Source organism: Scyliorhinus canicula, chromosome 21, assembly GCF_902713615.1.
Source record: "Scyliorhinus canicula chromosome 21, sScyCan1.1, whole genome shotgun sequence".
Classification (NCBI taxonomy): Eukaryota; Metazoa; Chordata; class Chondrichthyes; order Carcharhiniformes; family Scyliorhinidae; genus Scyliorhinus; species Scyliorhinus canicula.
In genome coordinates this window covers 52,734,268-52,751,624 of record NC_052166.1, presented here as the reverse complement: position 1 = coordinate 52,751,624, position 17,357 = coordinate 52,734,268, and the positions used below count along the sequence as shown (strand labels likewise).

At 42.5% G+C, this 17,357-nt stretch overlaps 1 protein-coding gene across 3 annotated transcripts in view; it reads right to left on the bottom strand.

The window, feature by feature from the left end:
• ttll11 (tubulin tyrosine ligase-like family, member 11) overlaps positions 1 to 17,357 on the bottom strand; it is a 177,909-nt gene that overhangs the window by 109,100 nt on the left and 51,452 nt on the right. For all 3 annotated transcript variants that reach the window (XR_005458459.1, XM_038781463.1, XM_038781464.1), the window contains 2 exons: positions 7,860 to 8,435; positions 970 to 1,065 (listed from right to left, as the gene is read on the bottom strand). Coding sequence is in view for 2 of the 3 variants with exons in the window: in XM_038781463.1 (XP_038637391.1) it covers positions 970 to 1,065; positions 7,860 to 8,435 (672 nt within the window). In the remaining variant the exon portion in view is untranslated. The remainder of the gene's footprint in view (positions 1 to 969; positions 1,066 to 7,859; positions 8,436 to 17,357) is intronic.

Here is a 17,357-nt window from a genome sequence, read left to right as displayed (position 1 = left end):
GCGGTTTAAAATGGCAGCTCACCACCACCTTCTCAAGGGAAATTAAGAATGGGCAATAAACGCTGGCCCAACCAGCAATGCCTACTTCCCATGAAAGAAGAACAAAAACTTGAATATTCCCCTCATATCATGGTGATCAATATTAAACACAATACTGGGGATATGATCTGATCAGAATAGTATTCAATTTGGTCATGACTTCCACTTGATAATGCAGTTTAACATTCTTCACTTATTATGTTTCAATGGCTGTGTATCTTGCCGATCTAGTGCCCAGCGTTCCTAGGGCTTTCAACTTCACTATTTCACCATCATTCATGTGTTGCCCATTGCCTTCTAATATATATTACTTTATTCTTCTGCATTAAATTGAGGTAAATGTCACAAAAACACAATCAAAAAGAAGTTCAAATAAAATCTGTAGTAACTTGCACCAGAAAGTGGCAACTTGGATGCCTACCTATGTATGGGGGAAATAGCTCATGGTGAATAGGGCAGGTGCATTCAGATTGTTCTCTTGACATGGAATCAATCTGCAAGCATTTAACCTTCACAATATATCTGGACATACATGCGGAACAGCCTTTTTCAAAAGTGCAACATGGTTTTCTCACAATGGCAAGTCAAGATAACAGAAGCCATTCTTCCTATGTAGCTCATCAAAAATGAAATTCAACAGATATGGTACTGAAGAAAATGCTAAACTACTGGTTCAGCGCAATGTGATTCAGGTGCAAGTCACTAAATTAAAATAACCTCTGTTCTTAATATTAGCGCTGCTTCTTTAAGTTAATAGTATAAAATTAGTTAATTTTGAGACAAATTACACTTCACTTCCCTTTCTAAGGCTGATATGAACTCTTGTTTTAAGTAAGAACTTAAATAGCATTTTAGCCAGTTGTGTACATGTTTTCCTTTGATGTGTCAAGTCAAACACTTCAGTGTACCAACTGGCTCTAGGCCCCTTACCTCCTGTTCATGTTCTATTCTCATGCTGGGATTGGCATTCACCTCCAATAAAACAGGCTTCATGTTTTTCATGAGAAGTATATCAAATCCTAAAATCTGTGTAAACAAAAATGGAATTTGATGAAGTAATGTCTATTACATTTCAGTATCTAATCTCAGCTATCATCTTGACTATCTCTTTATAGTTAAATGTGAGAGAGAAGTGGTCATAATATGATACGGTTTAAGGTCCCAATAGAAAGAGAAAATATTAGCACAAAAAAAATAGCAGATTAGAATAAGGCAAATGTTAGAGAAAGGAGTTAACAAACTGAGGAGGGATGAATAGAAAAAGTGGCACAAGACTGTAGAACAATGTTTTTTTTAAACAAGGGAGACAGCATCAAGTTTCAGAATGCTGTGGATAAAACTGAAAAGGATGGTGCCTACAGCTCATTAGAATAGAAGAGAATAAGGGCTATACAAGAGATTTAAAATGAAAGGTTAGAACAGGGTGCTTGGAAAAAGGCTCAGCCAAGTGGTTGAAGGATCTAGAATGATGGTACACACATTACATGCATACTTTTTATCATGTAATGCATATTTAATGTCGATTTTGTGTAGACAGCAAGAGAATTTTTTGCACAGAAGGTTGAGACATGTGGAATGCACCACTCGGTTATAGTTTAAATCAGAGATCACATCAAAATTTAAGTATAGGTTAGGTGGTGGTAGCAAATAAACGTATGAAAGATAAACAGCAATATGGATGGTGGGATCAAATGGTCTGTTTTAGTGTTGTAATCTCAGAGTCATTTACGTGTAATGTATACATCAGCATATAAAATAAAAGATCATCATTTCAGTTTGGACATTTTCCACTTGATATTTCATTGTACCATCGCACTCTGTTACATGCACTGTTTCCATTGCGCAAAGTTTCCTGGAAAAGTTCAGCGTGACCGTGATGTGTAATTTTTTTCTTGATGCACCATGGCAGCATGCACTGGCTGGAGTGAAGTCATTAGCACATCAACACTATATACATAACTTAAAATAAAACTACATCTGACAGAGATGTTAATCTTGGTAGGCAAGTTTAAATAGTTCCGTCTTTGGGCTTTGAGACCAGTGTTGAAAGCTGCCCAAATTGACACCTTGGCAGAGATGATCAAATAAAGCTCCGTTACTAGACACAAATACACATAACAAATACACAAATGAGAGGCAAAACCAGAAATATGTTTTTCTTCAGTAGGAGAGTACTGAACAACAGAAATTAAAACCCAGATTTAACAGAGATTCACACTTCTGCCTCTTATTTTGCAAGTTTAGATGGTTCTTGCTGTATTGGTGGGCTCGGTCTATACTGAGGATGATGAATTGCGCCAACCAATATACAGGTTCTCCATAACGGCACGGATGCACCTGTGTTCTGGCGTCTGTGAGATCCCAGACAGGTCCGCACTCAGCACCTGAAAGTACCCAGTCACATAAAAATTAAGGGAGGCGGTCACCTTGACAGCCACCAGGAGGTGTCCTCCCTGCAGCTGTTGGCCTGTGTGTACAGGGCATCCGGTGTCCTCCCCATAACCACACGGGGCCAGGTGCGCCATGATGTGGCAGGTGTGCCTTATGGTCTCCCGGTCAGAGTCTTTGCTGACACGCCTGGTTCGGCAGGCCCTTGAACAACAGGCGCTGCCAATGACGCCCGGGGCCTAATGCGGCTCCACCTTCCCACCTCCTCAGCCTCTTGGGCGGCTGGCTCTCCATCCTCACCAGCTGGCTCCTCTGGGGAAGGCACTGCTGCTTTAGGGTCCTGCCCAAGCACCTCCTGCTCATACAGCCGCATGGCGTCCGCCAGGATTGTGGCGGCCAGACAGATGCCAAACATTCCTGGTTGGATACCGAAAGTGAAAGGAAGATATGTTAGCACCGTGCATAGCCCCATGCCCTGCAGGTTCAATGTTGGCCCCTGTCTGCATCCCTGCCCCTGACCTTGTATGTTCATCCCCCCCTCCTATTGCCAGCCACTCCCCCTACCATTTTGCCCACTGGCATCGGGGGGGGGGGGGGGGGCGCTCTGGCAGGGGTACCAGTGGCTGGGCCACCCATGCCAGCGGTACACTCCATGGCCCCTGTCATGTGCCCTCCTGTGACACCTATCGCGGGTTGTGTGATACGCCACCCAGTTGTGGGTGGTCGGTGGAATGGCCAGTGACGCTTTGCATAACCATGGACCACAGTGCATGGCAGTGGGGTGTGCAGCCAAATGGCTGCCTTGCAGATCGTGGCAATGGCAGTCCATGCCTGGATCCCCCCCAACACACATACAACGTCTGGACTGGCGGCCTACGGCTGCACCTTTAGCAACTTGCCTCACCTCCTCCCTCCCTCAGCAGCCTCAGCACCTGTTTCCCAATTTTAAATACACAAGTAAACCTCGTGTCAGTAATTCCTCCCGGCGGACGATCGCAGGGGGCCCGGAAATGGTCCGGTTGTGCCCGTTAATGATATGCCGACGGCATTTACTATACAATGTGCAAGCCAACGCCGGCGTGAAACATATTTACTTCACTGTCGCATCACCGGAGCATGGCATTCCATTGGGTACCTGGCCCTGGCCTCGATTTCCGGCTGACACGTGATTCTCTTCCCAATCACACTTCGCTATTCCGACGTCGGTAGAAGGAGAATCCCACCCATTACCACTTATTAGTTCTGCGAGCAAGAGAGCATGAAAGAGAACTAGGGTGTTTGCTGGTTTCAACGTGAGAGACAGATACACAGCAGCTATTGCTCTCTGTAGGCTACCAGACAGAAAAGCTGGTGGGAACATGTCAGCTGGTCAAAGAGATGGAACCTGTGAAAATGTAAAGACACTAGCAGATTCACCCTGGCATGGCCAGAAGGAGTTGCCACCGGATTGGACCTTGCTGTTGGAAGTCAGGTCAGGAATTCGTAAAAGGCTGAGGCAAACAGTTTTCAATAGACACTGAACTCAGCAAAACAGAAGGAAGCCTGTTGGAGCTGGAAATAACTTTGGATGAGCGCTTGTAAAGGCTACACTTCTGCAGAGAGTGCAATATAACATAAATGCAGCTTGGATTTTTTTGTTTGTGTTAGGAAGGGAGGATATATTTTCTGTATTTTAATGTACTGGTTGTCTACTAATTAATGCTTAGTTGAGGTTGACTTTAGTTTGTTTATTACTGTAAAAGTCTTAAAATTAAAAATCTTGTCATGTGATCCTTTGAAACGGTTCCAGGGAATTCAGTTAGCAGTATCTATGGGGATCTTAACAACTTTAAAAAAAAACTAAACATATTTTTCACAAAAATAATCCATGGTAAACGTCAATTAAAAATCATTGTGATAATTATGGGTTGCATGCGAGTGCACTAATTATTTGATTTTTAAGTATTATATTCATACAAACATATATAAACATACAAATTAGGAGTAGGCCACCGTACCCCTCAAGCCTACTTCACTATTCAATAAGATCGTGGCATATCTGATTGTAATCTAAACCCCACATTCCTGCCTATCCCGGTTAGCCTTTCACCCCCTTGTTAATCAAGAATCTGTCAAGATCTGCCTTAAATATAGTCAAAGATTCTGTTTTGCCTTTTGGGGAAGAGAGTTTCAGAGACTCAGTACCCTCAGAGCAAAAAATTCTCCTCAGCACTGTTTTAAATGGGCAACCTCTTTTTTTAAACAGTGACCTCCTAGTTCTAGTTTGTCCCACAAGAGGAAACATCTGTTCCACAACCATATTGTCAATACCACTTAGGATCATGAAGATTTTGATCTGTCACCTCTTACTCTTCTAAACTTTAGATATGAACCTAGCCTCTCCAACCTTACCTAACCTCTCCACCTTGCCTCATAAGACAACCTGCTCATTCCTGGCATTAGTCTAGTAAATCCTTGGTGAACAGCTTCGAACACATTTACATCCTTAGATAAGGGGACCAGGACTGTACACAATACTCCAGATATGGTCTCATCAATGTTCTGTACAACTGAAGCATCACCTCCCTACTTGTGTAATCAATTCCCTTCATAATAAACAATGACATTTTATTAGCCTTATTTGCTGTACCTGCATAATATATTTTCATGATTTGTGCACTAGGTCATCCAGATCCATCGGCACCTTAGATAATAAGCTTCTTTTTTATTCTTCCTGTCAAAATGGACAATTCCACATTTGTAAACATTATACTCCACTTGCCAGATTTTTGCCCACTCACTTAACCTATGCCTTTTTTAGACTCCTTACATCCTCTTCACAGAATACTTTCCTACCTATCTTTGTGTTATCAGCAAATTTAGCAACTATACTTTCACTTCCTTCATCCAAATCATTTATATAAATTGTAGACGGTTGAGGTCCAGCACTGATCCCTGTGGCACATCACTCATCACATTCTGCCAACCAGAAAAAGACTCAATTTTGCTAAACTCTCGGTTTCCTGTTAGCTAGCCAATCTTCAATCCATGGCAATGTGTTACTCCCTACACAATGAGCCTTTCCCAATAGCCTTTGATATGACACCTTATCAATTGTCTTCTGGAAACGCAAGTACAGTACATCTACCTGTTCCCCTTTATCCAAAGCTCCTTCAAAGAGTTTCAATAAATTGGTTAAACTATGATTTTCCTTTCACAAAACCATGCTGACTGCCCAATTGTTTTGAACTGTTCCAAGTGTTCTGCTATAACATCTTTAATAATGGCTTCTAACACTTTCCCTATGACAGATGTTAGGCTAACTGGCCTGTCGTTTCCTACTCTCTGTCTCACCCCATTTTTTGAATTAAGGAGTCATATTTGCTATTTTCCAAACTGATGGAATAATTTTTCCGAATCTGGGGAATTTTGAAAAATTAAAAACAATGCATTAACTACCTCATTAGTCACTTCTTTCAAAGCCTCAGGGTTAAGTCCATACTGACGGAGGGATCTGTCAACCCTCAGGCACAACATGGGGAAGCACAAGTGGATAGCACTGTGGCTTCACAGCGCCAGGGTCCCAGGTTCGATTCCCTGCTGGGTCACTGTCTGTGCGGAGTCTGCACGTTCTCCCCGTGTCTGCGTGGGTTTCCTCCGGGTTCTCCGGTTTCCTCCCACAGTCCAAAGATGTGCAGGTTAGGTGGATTGGCCATGAGAAATTGCCCTTAGTGACCAAAGGAGGAGTTTTGGGTTACGGGGATAGGGTGGAATAGAGGGTTTAAGTGGGTCGGTGGAGACTCGATGGGCCGAATGGCTGCCTTCTGCACTGTATGTTCTATGTTCTAATAATTTGCTCAATACCACTTCCCTGGTAGAACATAGAACATAGAACAGTACAGCACAGAACAGGCCCTTCGGCCCTCGATGTTGTGCCGAGCAATGATCACCCTACTCAAACTCACGTATCCACCCTATACCCGTAACCCAACAACCCCCCCCCCATTACCTTACTTTTTAGGACACTACGGGCAATTTAGCATGGCCAATCCACCTAACCCGCACATCTTTGGACTGTGGGAGGAAACCGGAGCACCCGGAGGAAACCCACGCACACACGGGGAGGACGTGCAGACTCCACACAGACAGTGACCCAGCCGGGAATCTGGTGATTGTAAATTTCTTGAATTCCTCCCTCCTATATCCTGATTTAGTAATTTCTTAGATGTTACTTGTGTCCTATCGTGAAAATTCATGCAAAGTACCTATTTAGTTAAATTGCCATAGTCCTCTTTTCCATGATCAATTCTCCAATAGTACCAAAGCTCATTTTGTTCACTCTTTTCTTATTTAAATGCCTCTTACTACCCACCTTTAAACTACAAACTAGTTTTCTAATGCCACAGTGCATTTAGATAGAGAGCCTTTAGTTTTGGCCTTTTATGATTTCTGTAGCATCTAGTCTTACCGACTGATTTACTCTTAGATTTGTACTTTGTCCTGCCTGCCATAACATCCTAAATTTTCTTCCAGACTACACCTCTCATTATTGCCATTTAATGGCCAACCACAAGATGAATTGTAAAGAGGGGAAAAAAATGCCCTCTCCCTAAGAAGTAGCATAACACACAACACTGATCCCCTTTGGTCACTGAATAGCTCTGAACAGGGCAGACAGGGTTGATGGACAGACAGTACTAAGACACAAACATATAAACATCTGGTTTGGAAGCAGGCATCAACTGCGATTATGTCAAGTATTTCACTACATCTTCCTATAGTGGCTGCATATTTCTGGCACATAGAAGATTGGCTACAGGATAGCTTTGATAGCCATGTGAATTTTTCAGACAGAATTCTAGGGGTGAATTCTTATTTTGGCTTTTGACTTATGTCCATTTGCTTCCTGTATTCCTAGTCACAGATTTATTGTGAAATGTTTAGACTGTGATGGAGATCAACATCTTCTGTAAAGGTATTTCTGAGGATTACCCGAGAATTTTGCAGTTAACAAGTTAAGAAACCAAGTAAATTTTATCTATGTATCATTTCATTTATTCGATTACTGGCAGCTATATTCTGTGTTGGACAACTGTGGTTATTATAAGTTGCAGAGCAGAAATTCAAAGTAATAAATTAAATGATGTTGTGGGAAATACTAAGTAGAGATGGGTTATTTCCTCAGAGAAAAGGTTAATTCTGGGCTGTTCTCTGGTACTTCCTCGAAACCTATTTCAAATGAATTTTCAGATAGGATTAGGCACAAACATCCTGTTGCCTTAGAGTGTTACAGCACAGAAAGAGTCCCTTCTTGAAAGTAAGAGGCTTGAAGAGATCAGTGAAAGCCAGGAGTAGGGTTAAGAAAGTTAAATGACTAAGCAATGCAAAGAAAGTCTAAAGGTTGAAACATAAAATTCACAACACTGAAATGTATAAAGATGCATGATACTGACCTGGAAGCATGTCGGTCCAGGCTTTCCTGGAGGAATATATGTTTGATGATAAACTTTCAATTCTGGAACCAATGCAATAATAGCCCTAATCACCAACGTGATAATATCTGACCACATTTTCTTCACATCACAGCCTCTCATAGAAAGCTTGGCCACAATGCTTGAAAATGTCCTTTTGCTTCCTGTATTTACACTGTCAGAATGGATGAAATTTCCACTATGGACATTCAGGGAATAGTTCGTTAAGTGCATAAATACACGGTGAAAATTTTTACTGTTAGGCTCTTGATAGGGCTCTGTACAGAATCTAGATAGACCGTCTTTAGCTATGTAGATCTCCAATGGATCGAGCGACTTGAGCAAGACATACAGCCTAATGTCAAATTTCAGTTTGTCAATCAGTAATGGCTTGCTGATATATTCTTGGACCACGACTGGCTTGCTGCGGAGGTTGGCCAACATTCGGACATCAGAAGAATCTTTAATGAGGTAGATTCCGTCACCTTGGGATCCTCCATCTGGTTTTACGATAAAAGTAGGCTTCCAAGATGAATCATTTTCTTTTGATACACGTACCTACATGTTAAAATAAGTTAATATTAAATGGTTTTATTTGACAATTACTTTTCAAATATTCAGCAAAAAATAAAAGGACCATTACGCGACAACTTCACATGCATCAGGAATATTTTGTGTTTGTTTACAAAATATTTTCTGCTACGGTTTATTATTCACACACAGTTCTGCTAAAGCTATCCTTGTTACTATTTTCTTTAAAATTAAAGATTGTAGCCATTTTTTGATTCCATCCTAAAAACCAATGCTTTGCAACGGCTCTCAGCCTTTCTGACAACAACTCATTTCCTCAATTAAAATAAGAAAGACTGTTTTGGCTACAAAAAAGTTAATTTTCTACTCCCCTGTAACTCAAACTGCTCACTGTAATGAAAGCTTGGTCCACTTTTCTATTCCTCAAGAGTCTTCATTGTTAGCCTTCTGATCTCCAACCTGCATTTATTTACATAGCACCTTTAGCGCACTGAAACATCCAAAAGCATTTCATAGGAGCCAATGACACCGAGATACATAAGATGATTTTAGATCAGATGTTCTGTTCTATGACTAAAAGCTGGGTCAAAGAGTTAGGTTTTAAGGAGATCTGTCAGTCACCTGAGGCCTGTTTAGGGGCACAAAGGTGCACATTGTATTCTTCTCTTTGAAGTTTAGGTTGTTTTGAGTCATCGCTTAGCTGAGGTCTGCATACAAGACAGACAGAAAGTGCACTCAGTAAGCTTGCGCAAGTCGAGAAGACACAGCCGGAGTGAGGCATATCCAGAGTGGGAATTGCAACTTGGTAATTTGGTGCAGTGAGGTAATTCGGTGCAGAGTGAGAGAAGGTGCTTTTTAACCCTGGTAAGTGACTGGTATGTAGTTTTTCTTTTCATGTCTAATATACTTATTTTTATTTTGAAATTGTAGTTGTATAAGTTTACCTAAGGTTTAAGACATGGCAGGAGATCCCAGACCCGTGTCATGCTCCTCGTGTGCGATGTGGGAGCTCAGGGACACGTCCACTGTCCCTGGCTCTTTCACGTGCAAGAAGTGTGTTCAGTTGCAGCTCCTGTTAGACCGCTTGATGGCTCTGGAGCTGCGGAACAGCCAGTTGCCGTGGTGCACATAGGCACCAACGATGTAGGTAAAAAACGGGATGAAGTCCTACAGGCCGAATTCAGGGAGTAATCTCAGGACTGCTACCAGTGCCACGAGCTAGTCAGAGTAGGGATGTCAGGATAGATAGGATGAATGCATGGCTCTAGAGATGGTGCAAGAGGGAGGGATTCAAATTCCTGGGGCATTGGGACCAGTTCTGGGGGAGGCGGGACCAGTACAAACCAGACGGTCTGCACCTGGGCAGGACTGGAACCGGTGTCCTGGGAGGGTGTTTGCTACAGCTGTTGGGGAGGGTTTAAACTAATGTGGCAGGGGGGATGGGAACCGATGCAGGAAAATGGAAGGTAGCAAAACAGGCACAGAAGCAAAAGGAAGTAAGGGGGAAAGTGCAAGGCAGAGAAGAAATAGTCAAAAATCAAAAAGGGCGACAGTACAAGGTACAGTGACTGAGGGGAGCTCAGTGAATAGGCCCAGTAATACTAAAAGGAATAAAACTGGAGATGTTAAGTTTCAAAACGGAGGTAAAAAAAACAACATAAGTGTACTTTACCTGAATGCTCGTAGTATTCGGAATAAAGTAAATGAGTTGATGGCGCAAATCATCGTGAATGACTATGATTTAGTGGCCATTACTGAAACATGGTTAAAGGATGGTCACGACTGGGAGTTAAATATCCGAGGGTATCAAACTATTCGGAAGGACAGAGTGGATGGTAAGGGAGGTGGTGTTGCTCTGTTATTTAAGGATGACATCCGGGCAATAGTAAGGGATGACATCGGTGCTATGGAGGATAAGGTTAAATCCATTTGGGTGGAAATCAGGAATAGAAAGGCGAAAAAGTCACTGATAGGAGTAGTCTATCGGCCACCAAATAGCAACGTTATGGTGGGGCAGGCAATAAACAAAGAAATAACTGATGCATGTAGAAATGGTACAGCAGTTATCATGGGGGATTTTAATCTACATGTCGATTGGTTTAACCAGGTCGGTCAAGGCAACCTTGAGGAGGAGTTTATAGAATGTATCCGCGATAGTTTCCTACAACAGTATGTAATGGAACCTACGAGGGAACAAGCAGTCCTAGATATTGTCCTGTGTAACGAGACAGGATTGATTCATGATCTCACAGTTAGGGATCCTCTCGGAAGGAGCGATCACAATATGGTGGAATTTAAAATACAGATGGAGGGTGAGAAAGTAAAATCAAATACTAGTGTTTTGTGTTTAAACAAAGGAGATTACAATGGGATGAGAGAAGAACTAGCTAAGGTAGACTGGGAGCAAAGACTTTATGGTGGAACAGTTGAGGAACAGTGGAGAACCTTCCAAGCGATTTTTCACAGTGCTCAGCAAAGGTTTATACCAACAAAAAGGAAGGACGGTAGAAAGAGGGAAAATCGACCGTGGATATCTAAGGAAATAAGGGAGAGTATCAAATTGAAGGAAAAAGCATATAGAACATAGAACAGTACAGCACAGAACAGGCCCTTCGGCCCTCGATGTTGTGCCGAGCAATGATCATCCCACTCAAACCAACGTATCCACCCTATACCAGTAACCCCACTCCATTAACCTTATTTTTTAGGACACTAAGGGCAATTTAGCATGGCCAATCCACCTAACCCGCACATCTTTGGACTGTGGGAGGAAACCGGAGTACCCGGAGGAAACCCACGCACACACGGTGAGGACGTGCAGATTCCGCACGTCCAGATTCCACCATATAAAGTGGCAAAGATTGGTGGGAGACTAGAGGACTGGGAAATCTTTAGGGGGCAACAGAAAGCTACTAAAAAAGCTATAAAGAGTAAGATAGAGTATGAGAGTAAACTTGCTCAGAATATAAAAACAGACAGTAAAGGTTTTTACAAATATATAAAACAAAAAAGAGTGGCTAAGGTAAATATTGGTCCTTTAGAGGATGAGAAGGGAGTTTTACTAATGGGAGATGAGGAAATGGCTAAGGAACTGAACAGGTTTTTTGGGGTCGGTCTTCACAGTGGGAGACACAAATAACATGCCAGCGACTGATAGAAATGAGGCGATGACAGGTGAGGACCTTGAGAGGATTGTTATCACTAAGAAGATAGTGATGGGCAAGCTAATGGGGCTAAAGGTAGACAAGTCTCTTGGCCCTGATGGAATGCATCCCAGAGTGCTAAAAGAGATGGCTAGGGAAATTGCAGAGGCACTAAAGATGATTTACCAAAATTCACTAGACTCTGGGGTGGTCCCGGTGGATTGGAAATTAGCAAACGTGACACCACTGTTTAAAAAAGGAGGTAGGCAGAGAGCAGGACATTATAGGCCAGTGAGCTTAACTTCGGTAGTAGGGAAGTTGCTGGAATCTATCATCAAGGAAGAAATAGCGAGGCATCTGGATAGAAATTGTCCCATTGGGCAGATGCAGCATGGGTTCATAAAGGGCAGGTCGTGCCTAACTAATTTAGTGGAATTTTTTGAGGACATTACCAGTGCAGTAGATAACGGGGAGCCAATGGATGTGGTATATCTGGATTTCCAGAAATCCTTTGACAAGGTGCCACACAAAAGGTTGCTGCATAAGATAAAGATGCATGGCATTAAGGGTAAAGTAGTAGCATGGATAGAGGATTGGTTAATTAATAGAAAGCAAAGAGTGGGGATTAATGGGTGTTTCTCTGGTTGGCAATCAGTAGCTAGTGGTGTCCCTCAGGGATCCGTGTTGGGCCCACAATTGTTCACAATTTACATAGATGATTTGGAGTTGGGGACCAAGGGCAATGTGTCCAAGTTTGCAGATGACGCTAAGATGAGTTGTAAAGCGAAAAGTGCAGAGGATACTGGAAGTCTGCAGAGGGATTTGGATAGGTTAAGTGAATGGGCTAGGGTCTGGCAGATGGAATACAATGTTGACAAATGTGAGGTTATCCATTTTGGTAGGAATAACAGCAAACGGGATTATTATTTAAATGATAAAATATTAAAGCATGCCGCTGTGCAGAGAGACCTGGGTGTGCTAATGCATGAGTCACAGAAAGTTGGTTTACAGGTGCAACAGGTGATTAAGAAGGAAAATGGAATTTTGTCTTTCATTGCTAGAGGGATGGAGTTTAAGACTAGGGAGGTTATGTTGCAATTGTATAAGGTGTTAGTGAGGCCACACCTGGAGTATTGTGTTCAGTTTTGGTCTCCTTACTTGAGAAAGGACGTACTGGCGGTTGTGCAGAGGAGATTCACTAGGTTAATCCCAGAGCTGAAGGGGTTGGATTATGATGAGAGGTTGAGTAGACTGGGACTGTACTTGTTGGAATTGAGAAGAATGAGGGGTGATCTTAGAGAAACATTTAAAATTATGAAGGGAATAGATAGGATAGATGCGGGCAGGTTGTTTCCACTGGCGGGTGACAGCAGAACTAGGGGACATAGCCTCAAAATAAGGGGAAGTAGATTTAGGACTGAGTTTAGGAGGAACTTCTTCACCCAAAGGGTTGTGAATCTCTGGAATTCCTTGCCCAGTGAAGCAGTTGAGGCTCCTTCATTAAATGTTTTTAAGGTAAAGATAGATAGTTTTTTGAAGAATAAAGGGATTATGGTGTTCAGGCCGGAAAGTGGAGCTGAGTCCACAAAAGATCAGCCATGATCTCATTGAATGGGGGAGCAAGCTCGAGGGGCCAGATGGCCTACTCCTGCTCCTAGTTATTATGTTCTTATGAGAGTCTTAAAAGGAGGAAAGCCAAGTAGAGAAAGACGGAGAGGTGCGGTGGGGGGGTCAAAACAATTTTGCAGTTTTAACCTCCACACTAGATGAAAATACAGAGACAGAACAAAGTAAGCAAAAGTTAAAATAGTTTGCTAAAAAATTTAGAATAGAACATAGTATAAAATTAAAATATAAGTAAGTTATAAAAAGAGTGAGGGAACAGAGAATAGGAGAGAGGACTGATAAGCAAATGTAAACTAAGTAGCTTTATTAGCGGAAGATTAACCTTTACAGAACCCGAACCATGTCTAAGCCTGATGAAGTCAAGGATAATTTCTATGATGACCTCCACTCTTTGATGGCTACAGTGCCAAAGTCAGACAATGTAATCATTCTTGGTGACATCAACGCAAGAATTGTTGCAGAGCACCAGGCGTGTAATGTGGTCATCTGAAAAAATAAGGCTGGCAGTTAAGAAACTCCTCCTGCTGATAATGTGTACTGAGCACGAGCTCTTAACCATCAAAACAGTTTTTGAAGGCAGTAAGATCCGGAAAGGTTATAATGTCTCAAAGCTCAAACGGACAGTCATGAAGGAATTGAGTCACCCACGTACAGCAAAAATAGCTATTCATTGCATCAGACAATGACTGGGCCTGACACACAAACGCAACATCTTAATTTTTCTCAAAGAACACACTGCCCATCCCCTAATAATATCCATCTCCAGGCTCCCTGGGATACAAAGGCCAAAACATCGGCCTCTCTCGCCTCCTGGACTCCCAGGTCTTCTGACAGCCCAAACATTGCCACTTCAGGACTCAAGACCATGTGCATCTTCAGGACTGCCAACATAACGTCGGAAAACCTCTCCTTGAATCCCCCAATAGTAGTTCATTAAATTCGGAAGAACTAACTAACTGGACCCTACTCCAGCAGCACCTTCTTCACCTGCGTGGCTTTACACGCCCAAACAAACCAGAATCAGTGCATTCACCATCCTGAAAAAGCCTTATTAATGAAGATCAGGAGATTCTGAAACAAAATCAAGAACCTCGGGAGAACCATCACCTTCACTGACTGCACCCATCCCACCAGCGACAGCGGGAGCACATCCCATCTCCCAAAATCCCCCTGCCAGCTGTTCCACTAACCAAGCCAAATTCAGCTTGTGCAGCTGCTCCCACCCTTGGCCCCAGCACCTCCCACAAATAGTCCCTCCCCTCCCGGTCAAAGGACATCTCTGCATCCATGGCAACCACCACCTCCACACCTCGTCCCTCTGGGGGCATCATTATAACATTCAACAGCTGCCTGATGTTGGTCAACAAATCCTCCCCTTAACAAACCCCGTCTGGTCCTCCCAGGCACACCGTCCTCAATCTTTGCCAAAACCCGGCAAGCCAGGTACAGCATTGCAAATTTCACCCCCTTCTTAAAGAGGGCAGCCTTCACTTTATTAAAACCCGCTCTCCTGTTGGCCAATTCCGCATCGATGTCCTGGTTCACCCAGAGTTCACTGCTCTCCCAGGTACACCACCTCGTCTGCCGCCCACCTCAGGATCCAAACCTTGTCCAGAAATTGATGCAACCCCACCACCATCGTCCTCGATGGCTCGTTACACTGCGGCTTCCTCATCAACGCCCTGTGAGCCCAGTCCACCTCCAGGGGCCGTTCTCCAGGCTGGAGAAGTCTTCCAATGGAGTCTCTAAGTAATAGTCTCTAATTTCATAAGTCACATTGAGGCACACAGGGTAAAGCACGCCAAATCAAACCTTACTCTGATGCAATGCAGCCTTGGCCTTATTAAATGCAGCATGCCTCTTGGCCAGCTCCATTCCAACATCTTGGTAAATTCTCACTGCATGTTCTTCCCGTCTGCAAACGCGATGATGCTTTGCCCACCATAAAACTCTTTCCTTGTCCTGAAAGCTATGGAAGCGCACGATGATTGATTGCACACGGTGGTTCACTTGCACGGGGTTTCTGCCTCATCAATATGTAGGCACGATCCAACTCACGAGGGGTCACTATTTCCCCCCTCCCCCACATCTTCCAAATCAACTGCGACATGAACTTTGTCAGGCTCGGGCACTCCAGGGTCTCTGGAAACTCAACCACCCTCAAGTTCTGTCTATAAGACAGACTTTCCACGTCATCCTCCTTGGCCTTGAATATTATATTACTGGCCGGCATTCGTGCCATCTCTCCTTCTAGGGCAGTGTTCTGATCATTCTGCCGAGACAGAGCTACCCCCACCTCTTTCAGCTCAAAACCCTGCACCTTTACCACCTCGCCCTCCTTAGCCAAGGCTGTTCGACTCAAGGATATCGCCACCACAATCGCTTTTCATGGTCGTCAGAGAACTCCCGACGTAATTTCTGTAGCCCCGTCGCGAAGATCTCAACAGTTAGTGGAGTGGACCCTGAAACTGCAGCAACCTCCACCATTTTCTTTTTTCAGACCGGACTCTCAAAGGCTAATTCTTTCTTTTTTTGCTGCCTCGTCCGATAGCTATTGGGCATCACCTTGATGTGGAATACTTAACCCATCGATAAAAACAAACCTGAGCCCAAATTTCCTGCAAAAATTGGGTGAAAAGGTTTCAAATAAAGTTCTCTGGTGGGTGCCACCTCATGTGCGACTTCTCCCCTAAATATTGCTACCGGAAATCAATTTTTATGAACTTCTTGAATCAAAGAGCTAAAGAATCAGAATTTTTGCATTTTCTCCATAATGCACATGAATTTATACCGTCACATATTGCAATCTAATTTAGAGCATTTTGTTTACTTCTGTGTTAAATGAGATTGACAGACTTTTGAGTACAGTTGGATTAAGTGCAATATTGTAGTACAACATCAGCATTTTGAACTAAAATGCAGTAGCAACAAACTGAAATATGAGGCTGGAATTTGTTGTAATGGCTGTATTTGCAAATGCCACACATGAACTATGTTCCTTGATACTCCAATGGTGAATAAATGCCACCATTTGTTGGGAAATAATTAGAAACTGCTGCGATAAACATTGCAGTGGATCAGGAGTGACAAAGGCAATGGTCAATTACTTTTGAATTTCTACAAGAATTTTAAGCAAAATATGGTCTATCCATTTATGTTCTGTAGAATAGTGCTGAAAGAAATAAACAGGAATATATCATTTAGGCTGGCAACACAAACTACATCTTCATCGATGATATTTAGAACAAAATATAGTTTTCATTTGAGTTCATACATTTAATTAGCAATTATAAAAATGGTTAAACCTAATGCAGCAGAATATGTTCCTTGTTTTAATTGCTAGTATGTGAAAACCTACTATAGAAATACAACAGAATTTGAAAGGATGAAATAGCAATGGATATTGTCACAGGCAGAGTTGCGTGTTTTCTTATTGTCCGTAATCAATATGTGTGTGGTATGTGTACTTTCTTACTCAGAGTAGTTGTCCCAATTTTAGCAGCAAATTTAGAGTTTTAAAATAAAAGTTATTTGGTATCACATACTTTCCCCAGAGGTTTAGAAAAACGTGACATCTCTCACTCAACTCACCCACACTATCACTGTCAAAAATCACATACAAATGAAGAAAGAAAATGCAATTACAATGCAGGTTTTTCTCAGTCTTTCATGGCAGGCCTATAGTTTTGGATGAGCTGATGTTTTAAATGGAGAGAAGGTCTTATAAGCTGAGTTTTTGTAGTGGAATTGCCAGAATGTTGGTTCTCAGGTGAACCTGAAGTTGGAACAGGTTGTGGAGATTCCTTCTTCCACTTTCAAGGTATTGCTGTTCATTACCTTGGCTGCTTACTTGACTACAGCTGGTTTCATGACTTTCTGATTATCCACTCTTCAGAACAATTTTGGGCTATTTTAAAAGACCAGAAACAGAGCCGGCTCATCCATGTGATCTTTTACAAATCCAAAATCCTTTTTCAAATAAGATAGGTGGCCAGTTCAATTATACATCCCGTGTGATGATTTTCACACCTTGAGAGTTTGTGTTCTTACATTTGAATGATCCATTCAACTTGAAATTACCCTTTTGAACTAATTTCAGGTAAAAGCCATTAAGTCAACATAGTCTGGAAATTTTATTTTGTCCCCTCGTGACAGGGAGTCTCAGGCAAGATAAGTCAGG